The following is an 8,537-nucleotide window of genomic DNA, read 5'->3' as shown; positions in this document are numbered from 1 at the left end:
ACCCTAGTGTATATAGGACGATGCCCTGGAGCTCTTCTGCACATGCATGGGCTCTAGGTCCTGTGCCAGGGTCCCATGGGGTCACCCCCAAGAAGGGCCTCTGTTGAATTGGCTGCAGGACAGACCAACTGGCTCGCTCCCCTTCTGTGGCCGTTTGACGCCCCTAGTCCCAGATCTGCATCCTGAACACACCCACCCACTTCACCACGGCTGAGCCAGGGCACCCATGCACTCCTGCATCGGAAGGAACATGAGTGGGGATGGCGAGTCAGATTCGGCCAGTGTCCTTTAAAATACCTTGGACAGCTGTGGGTCCTGAGGATAGGGAAGGACAAAATGTCCTCTCAAGTCTGATGGAAAACACACGGGCTGTAAGGTACCCTGATTCAGAAATAATTCTAGTAGCGTGGGAAGGTTATTCATCAATGTTAGGGGTCCCGTCAAGTCAGAAGATAATTTGGGAGAGGAGGCTTCATCCCCTGCCCTGGCCAGGCCTGTCTACTCCCCAATTAGGGGAGCATCCAGACATCATGGGGAGATGATCAAAGGAGATTTCAGTTCCCAAGGAAGCCTGGATGTGTCAAGAAAACCAGCTCCCCGCCCCAACCAGCTGCCAGAAAGTAGGGTTTTGAGAGCCAGTGGCATCAACAGAAAGACCAGTCACTTCAGGTAACAGGAAGTCTAAACAGGAAGGCTGCCCCAGGTAAGTGGAAGCACCATCTGATTCCAGAAGTCCTGTCTTTGAACCCCAGGAAGACTTGGAACTAACTATAGAAAGCAAACCCAAGCCATAGCATCAGTGGGTTTGTATCAGAAAGGGAATCTACGTATTTGGTTCTTTTTATGATCGGACAGATGAGCCTGATGTAAGGACATTCTCGTAACAGGCAGTACTTCCTGGTGTGTAAATGAGGGAGCGAGAGGCCTGGTTCTGATGTCTGACCGCATGCTGCACGGGATTTGAACCTCTTGAGATGCTGGCTAAGGTTCACGGCACTTAAAAGTTTTCCCAGCTCACAGGAATACTTTTATACCCAGACAAGCTCGGAAACCCCAGAGCTGACAAACGCTGCCTCAGGACCAGGTGAGCCACGGAGCCTGGCGCCACTGAGGCCCCTCAGAACCGACCGCTCAGCTCTGTTGAAGGGCTGGCCTGCAATAGGCCCAGAACAAGCAGAAGACTTGCTGAGTCAAGGAAGAATCAGGGTTGGCATTACTCAACGTTATCAGTGGTGAAACCCAGAAATAAACTGGCATCGTCTTTTCCGCACAAATCCTGACCACTGAAATCCCTCACAGGCGTGTGTGCGCGTATGCACATGCACACACGTACGCACATGCACGCGCCTGGGCCCCACAGTGTGTGCAAGCGGGGCGCTTAAAACAAGAGTCTCACTTCGTGAGCCACAAATCAACACACCGTAGGACACAAATGTGTATAAAAAAGGCTGGGCTTTTATTTCCAAATTGGCACATGCAGAAGGCACAGGAGCAAATGGCTTTGGGGCACCAGAGTAGAAAGAGGGAGGGGTGTATCGGAGGTTCCCCTACCTGTACCACCTCCTAAGCGCACTTAAGACAGGACCAGTGGCAGGGGCTGTGGCCCTGAGGGTCCCACTGGCTCTGGATGAGAACCTTGGGACAGCTTCCCAGGAAGAAATCCCTTCTCCCAGGGTGGGGGCAGGACCTTGCCAGCTCTCCCCACTAGAGGGACCAGCGCCCTCCGGAGGGCCAGGGTCAGAGAGAGAAGAGCAGGATAAGAACCAGAAGAAGCACCCCCAGCAGCACCACAATGGCACACCACTGTCGGCGGTCTGGGGGCAAAAGGGTCAGAGGTTACAGGGGGATGGGGTACCACCCCGCCACCCCCCAGGCCAGCTGCCTCCCCAAGGGGTCTTACCACTCGTCATGTGGGATACTTTGGCCATCTTCCTGAGGACCCCATCCATCCGGGACTGGGTGTGGTCCATCTCATGAGCGAAGGCATCCAGCATGCTGTCGAGACCAAGATGGTGTAAAACCCCAAAAGTGCTGGGCACACTGGTGCAGCCAACTGAGGGTTCCCAGCTCCGTCTCCCTCCCCCCCCACTCCCGCCCCAGCAGGATCCTGGCCTCACATGCCCTGCTCATCCAGCTCCTCCCCAACACGGCCAGACATGTGTTTCAGAACCCGGATGCTCCCAGACACCATTTCTAGCTGTTGATCCTGTTGGTCCAAGATCAGCTGCAGATCGAAGGAGTGGGAACTGCTATCAGCAAGGGGTCCTGAGCCATGTCCAGGCTCCTCCCACCCCGGGCTCCCCAACCACCCACACAAACCTGCTGTGTGGCCTGCTGCTCCTCAATATAACGGGAGGCAGTTGAGGCCATGCTGGCGTCCAGCAGATCACTGGATGGCTTCTGGGCAGCTGGCTTGCCCGTCAGCATCTATGGTGGCACAGGGCACAGATTCAGGGAGAGGCGGCCACTCAGAACAGAGCCAGACACAGGTCTGTGGCAAATCTAGATGGTTGTTGGGAAGGTAGTCTTGGGAATGGGATAGCCTGGATTCCCCTGACCCACCACTTACTAGCAAGGTGACCCCAAGGCCATATCACTTGACCTCCCTGTGCCTCAGTTTCCTCATCTGTAAAATGGGGGAAATTCCTGGGGCTGGAATGAGGATTGACCAAATTATTCCATGGAGAACATTTATCATATAAACAGATGTATTTAAGAATTTGGACCTTAACCCTCCAGGCCGCACACCTGGAAAACATGTGGGCTCTGATATGGGGCTCCAAACTCAGCCCCCCACCCTCCCAGATCCCACAGTGGGATGGAGACTGGTGGGTTTCATAACATGCAAAGAATGGACGCATGACACAGAAGGAAAAAGTGTGCCAACAGAGGCGGCTGGGAGAGTGGCCACAGAAGGCATGAGCAGGCACACTCACGGGGGGAAATGGTATGCAAGCCAACCACAGCGGGGAATTCAGAGGCCAAGTTCTCCCGCTCAGATGCCTGGGTACATACACAGAAAAGTAGGCATACATCCTGGAAACAGTAACACACCAAGCAAAAAAAAGAGAAAGGAAACAGACATCCAGACCCACACCAGGAGGCAGGAAGGACTCTATACACAGAGAAGGCTCAGTTGTACACAACCAGAAAGAGCTAGCAGGTGGACAGCCAGGAGATAAGTGCATGCAGAGAGGATAGACATGCACACAGAAGGGATAGACAACGCAAGGGGGACAGGTGAACTAACACAGAAGGGTCAGGATCACTCTCAAAGGGGAGGGTCTCTCTGAGAGGCTCTGGTGAAGATATTGGGTCTGGATGGCTTACCTCTCTATTATTCCTCTCCATGAAGGCTATGGCTGCAGGGCTGACCATATGGTCCTTCATATCCTGGGGAGAGGACGCCATGAGTGAGTAAAGACTCCCCAACCTCCCTGCACTCAGGCCACAGGAAACTCTCCTCACCTGGACTGCCTCCCGCATCCGCTCCACGAACACCTTTCTCTCCTGCAGGTCTCCGGCTGGGAGCTTGAACTTTCCTGGGTTGGCTTCCACTATGCGTAAACCCGGAGTCAGGAGTCAAGGCCAAAACCAGACACAACCCTGTCCCTGCCTCAAGCCCTTAACTCCTCCCAGGAGTCCAGCCGCCCCCTGCCACAGCAATGGGCTCTCCCAGGACGCCCTGCAATGTCCCCCAGGATATCGATGGTCTCCTCCAGGTCTTCGAGGTCCCACTCGATGCTGCGAAGGCCATTCCGCAGCTCATTGGTCGTCCAGTCCAGCTCTTCGCGGCCGACCGCCGCGTCCTCTTGCAGGAGCTCGCACCAGCGCTGGTACAGCCCGCGGGCCGTGTTCACCGCCTTCTGCACCTCCCTGCGGGCCGGGACACACACAGCGGTCATGGCTGGGGGCCGGCGATCCTCCCTCCCGCCACTGCGCCCCCAAACGAGTGGGGCGTCTCAGGATACCCTGATACCCTCCTGCGTACCCCTCCCACTAGAACCCTCTGGCCGGCGCACCCTGACGGCCGTGCCCAGACCGCCTAGCACGCTCTGGCGGGCACGCGGGCACTAGCTAGCACGGGGCCCGAGCACCCTCCTCTCTCCTTCATTGCTGTCACTCACCCTCGGACAACAAAAAATGGGTCTTCCAAAGACATGTCACACCCCCTCCCCCCGCCCGAGGCCGAGCCCCCCCCTCCCCTCCCGGCTTTGGTAGCGGGTTCCCTCCCAGTAGTGGGGAACGTGCCACTACACCCGCCCCCGTCACGTGATCCGTACCACCATCGAGAGCGGGTACGCCAGAGTAGAAAGAGAGGCTTCGGAGGCCCGACGTGCGGAAACTTCCGCCCTTCTCTCGGCCATTTTTATTGTGGGCACAGAAGCCTTCGCGTTCGCGTACCCCGCCGCCACCGGCAAAGTCCCAGTTACGTTTGGCTGGCTTGGGGGATCGGAGCTCCTGATCACTCAGTTCGAGACCCAGTCCTTCGGATTGTTGCTGCGCAACCTTTTTCCCTTTGGGGCATTGTGAATAATAACCTTCCTCAAATCAGAGATTATAGCTGGGGAAAGGGATCGTTCGATTCAGAGATCCTCTTCAGAGACTTGCTGAGTCTGCACCTTGATTCTGACCTGGGAGATCTCCCCAGCCTAGGATTGGGAAGGGAAATGATGGTCCTCCCCACTCTCCCGCGGGGAGGGAGGTGCGAAGTCTTTTTGGACTCCTCTACTGAGCTCTTCCCTCCTCTTTTTTTTTTTTTTTTTTTCCTACGGAGGAAGGGAGCCTCGAGATCGACCTGGGGCGGGATGGCTGAGTAGGGGCCCCAGAGATGCTCCTGGGGTGTGGAGTCTTTCTGGGTGCGAAGATGGCAGTCGCGGGAGGGGGTGTGGTGGTGGCTCCGAGGGTTGTAGGTACAAGGAAGTCCTCTGCGTGTGGGTTCTCCATCTGGGGAGGGGCCAGGAATGCCTGGAGACATTGACCCCTGTGTGACAAAGGCGCTCTGTGTGGGGTCTCCGGAAATGCATTTTTTTCAGAGGTGAGCCATCACCTGAGTGGGGTCGTGGTCTGTTTCTGGAGAGATCGGGGCGGGATGTCTTAAGTTCTTGGAGAGTCTGTGTGCCCCTGTGCTTCAGAGTCGCTGCACAGAGTCTGAGATAGCGCCTGGGCCGGGGATGTCCTTGTGGATTCGCCGAGGTGGTGCAGGGGGAGATGGGGGCGTCCTCAGCAGGTCGCCCTAGTGTAGCAGGATCGTTGAATAGGCACAGTTTTAGGAGCAAATAATTGCTCAGTCCCCATGTGCGGGGGTGGGGGCGACCAGGGGGATGGCGGTGCGTGAGGGTTCTCCAAGGTTGCGTGGTTTGCCCGGGGGCGGGGAGAGCAGGAATACCTGGGAGAGAACCTTGTAGGGAGAAATTTTTGTGGGGTCTCTATGGCGGAACAAGGATGAAGGGATCCTCGGCGAATCGCCCGTTGTGTTGGCAAGGTCTTTGTGGAGGGTCTCAGAGTTGGTGTCAGTGGAAGCCCTTAGGTCTCCCCTAGGTGCCGGCAGGGGTTTTCCCGGAGGCGGCCACGCCTTCTTGGCCTCAGGAGCCCGCCAGGCTGGACTCTGGTCCGGAAGCCGGAGACTACAGCCAGTCCTAGCTGCGGAGAGAGGGGGAGGAGGAGGGAAGGGGCGTGCCCGGAGGTCAAGGCACCGCCCCCGCCCGCCCGGAAGGAGGCCGCCACAGCTCAGAGTGGAGATCCCGGCCCCTGTCCTTATATGGGCAGCCGGAAGCGGCTCGCGCGCCTGCCCTACGTCATTATATCCAAATTTAGTTGTGGAAGTCTGGCGCTTCCAGTTAACGGACTGGGACGTGGACCTTTCCCTCTCTCCTTCTGGGACTGGGAGCAGGGAGGCTTGGTTCTTTAAACTCCTCAGGGTCGGACTTTATTTTTCAGTGGGAGCTGTGCTGCCCTTTCAAGGTTTTTCAATAGTTGGTGTTTGCATTTCCAACCTCAGAAAATAATTCCAGGCAGGCGCTCCCCTTCCCCCACCGAGTGACATACTTGTGCAAGCGGTCATCGTTGCGTCATGGGGCAGACGTGGGGAGCTTCCTGTTGCCTTGCGTGGGTGTGGGGCCTGGGAGGAGGGTCTGGGGTGTGGACCGCCCTGGGGAATGGGAGGAGGGCCTCCTGAGTCACCTCGCCCCGCTTGCTGCGGGTTTGTGCCCCGCGCCCCTGAACCTTCGAGTGAATAGCGGCGGGGGGCGGGGGTGCTGATCTAATTTCAGGTTACAGTTTTCTCATCTGGTGCGTTAGAGGTGGGAATATGTTCACTGTCTCAAGCGTGACCATCTCTCAGACACACAGACACAACCCAGACGGTCCTGGTCTGAATCACAAAAATCGGTGCGGGTGTTCAGAGCTCTGTAACGCTGAGCTGGGACCAGTTCCTGGTGGGACTGGGCCAGTTTGGGGAGGGGAAGATTCTTGCCAGGGCGTCCGGAGGCCTGTTTACCTTTACTGTGGTGGATTCTGTTTAATTTCATCTATCTGGTCTCCTGCTAGAAACGCCAGATAAAATAAAGACCATTTGAATAAAGTCTGTGCGGCCTGTCTGGTTTTCTTCCCTGGTGGGGGAGGGGCAGGGTTAAGGGGTCAGGAGCTGGCGGCGGCTTGCTGGGGCCCCAGAAACCGGTCTGACCGGCTATCACGTGGGCAGAGTGGGCGGGATGGGGCTGGGCCCCCTTTTCTTTGCCAGAGCGTTTCCGTGCCGGGTGCCCTGGTGTTCCGACTGCCTAAGCTCCCCCATATTTGGGAGTTTCTTCGACATTCCACAACTCCGGGGGGGAGGGGTTGCCGAATTTGAGGCGGTGGGGGGGTATTGCTGGGTTCAAGTGTCCCAGGCGAATTGGGAGGGCCACGCCTCCTTCCGAGACTTTGGAAGAATGGCAGATCTAACCCCCCCCCACCCGCCCCGCTTGATCAACTGAATCCTATTTGGCCGGGGCCCCACGGGTTGCGGGGTTGTGAGCTTTGGAGCGCTCTTTACACCCCTGTTATGATCTCTGTCGGTATAACTGTGTGACTCAGGCTGAAAGGTGAGTTCCCAGCCTCAGTTTTCCTCATCTGTGAAGCGGGCCTTCCCTCGAGGCGGCTGTAGAGTTAGAAATACCCGTGAGAGCCCTAGTTATTTGGTTTGGGTCCAACCCAGCTCCGTTTGTCACCCGAGAGCCCAAAACGCTCATAATTCACCCACCGCTGATTTAAGAGAGGGCCTGTAAGGCGTTGCCCCAGGGCGGGTGGCGGGGTGGCTGTTGGGAGGACAAAGGAGCCGCAGGTGCGGACAGTGAGGACCGCGGAGGCTCCGGGAAAGCTGCCGCCCCGCCTCCAGACGGCGGGCTCCGGCGCCGCGAGCCTTCTGCGACCCCGAGGGACCTGACCCCGAGGCCCTAGGGTGGAAGGAGGAGGGTGCGGTGGAGGGCGGACCGGTCCCGGAACGCCCGCCTCCGGCTCCCCTCCTGCCTCCTCCACCCACCCCGATCTCCACTCTCCGCCTCCCGCAGGGTGCTCCCTGGGGAGTCTAGCTCCGCTCGCCTCCACGGCCACCTGATTCTTTCCTGGGAAACATGGGAGACTTTAGCGCCACCCACTTGGAGTCCTGACCCCTAACAATCCAGTGGGACATCGGAGGGAGGACAGGAGCTCCACCCACCCGTGGCAGTTCAGTGCGTTCGCTTGGGAACAGCTCCCCCGAGAACCTAGCCGGCCCCGGGAAGTCCCTGGCGGCTGGGGAGGGGGCCCTCACTGCGCATCCTGTCGCAGGAACGTCCTGGCCCTTCCTTCCTCCCGGGAAGCGGCCTGGCTGGTCCCCGCCCTTGCCTCCCGGGGGTAGGAGGGTGGGGGGCGGTTTCCGGTCTGAGGGCTGGAGGTGATGCGGTGGGAGACAGGAGATCCCCCCCACGCCTCTCTAAGATACGCCCCTTCCCGAGACCCCCATTTCACCTTTCAGAATAGGCAGCATTTGTCACAATAACCAACTCTGATGAGGTTTGCAGTTTTCACACCTTTACATGGCATTGGATTATTGGGATGGGCCCTGGGGTGGGGGTGGGGACAGTCATTGATGGGACAGTAGCTGTGAAAACAAAAAATGTCACCTATCCCTTGACCAGTGGATCCTCCAGGGAGCCTCAGGCTGGCTACCAGAGGCTCCAGGACAGCGTTCACTACAGCACTGTCCAAACAGGCCCCTCCCCTGGGCGAGAGGGGGACAGGACGGAGTTGTGGGGTCAGAACGCAGATTCTGGAGGCAGTCTATCAGCTCTGCTTGCTGGCTGTGCAGCACTGGGCAAGTCACCTTGTCTCTCTGGGCCTCAGTTTCCTTCGCTGTAAACTGTGGAGACTAGCAGTCCCTACCGCTCAGATTCATCAGGAAGAGGAAGTGAGAGACTAAGTATAAAGTGGTTGGGGAATGCCTGGCACACCGGAAGTGTTGTTATTTTATTATCGTGGGAACCCAGGGGGAGAACAGTGCCGCCATTTAGAAGCACATA

General features: G+C 57.7%; 1 protein-coding gene across 2 annotated transcripts; it reads right to left on the bottom strand.

Moving 5' to 3' along the window:
• Window positions 1–1,435: 1,435 nt before the first annotated feature.
• STX10 (syntaxin 10) lies at window positions 1,436–4,199 on the bottom strand. 2 transcript variants are annotated; one of them, XM_044255381.1, is made up of 8 exons: window positions 4,128–4,199; window positions 3,707–3,876; window positions 3,469–3,563; window positions 3,331–3,393; window positions 2,320–2,427; window positions 2,118–2,224; window positions 1,901–1,995; window positions 1,436–1,814 (listed from the first exon to the last, which is right to left on the bottom strand). In XM_044255381.1, the coding sequence occupies exons 1-8, from the start codon at window positions 4,160–4,162 to the stop codon at window positions 1,738–1,740; spliced, it is 750 nt and encodes a 249-aa protein (XP_044111316.1). In that variant the 5' UTR covers window positions 4,163–4,199; the 3' UTR covers window positions 1,436–1,737. The 2 variants fall into 2 exon arrangements, with proteins under 2 accessions (XP_044111316.1, XP_044111317.1); XM_044255382.1 differs by having other exon boundaries at window positions 1,722–1,814; window positions 2,122–2,224; window positions 4,128–4,185.
• Window positions 4,200–8,537: the final 4,338 nt, after the last annotated feature.

This window comes from Neovison vison, chromosome 6 (genome assembly GCF_020171115.1).
Source record: "Neovison vison isolate M4711 chromosome 6, ASM_NN_V1, whole genome shotgun sequence".
NCBI classification, from domain to species: domain Eukaryota; kingdom Metazoa; phylum Chordata; class Mammalia; order Carnivora; family Mustelidae; genus Neogale; species Neogale vison.
The sequence above is the reverse complement of the archived record's forward strand: the minus strand, read 5'-3'. Positions and strand labels throughout refer to the sequence as shown.

Bases quoted from the DNA above. Each gene is read 5' to 3' on its own strand.
- STX10 (XM_044255381.1), bottom strand. From the start codon at position 4,162: ATGTCTTTGGAAGACCCATTTTTTGTTGTCCGAGG. The intron at 3,877-4,127 runs GTGAGTGACAGC...CCCGGCCCGCAG, and splicing joins CCATTTTTTGTTGTCCGAGG to GGAGGTGCAGAAGGCGGTGA. The intron at 3,394-3,468 runs GTGAGGAGAGTT...TCCTCTCCCCAG, and splicing joins GGATGCGGGAGGCAGTCCAG to GATATGAAGGACCATATGGT.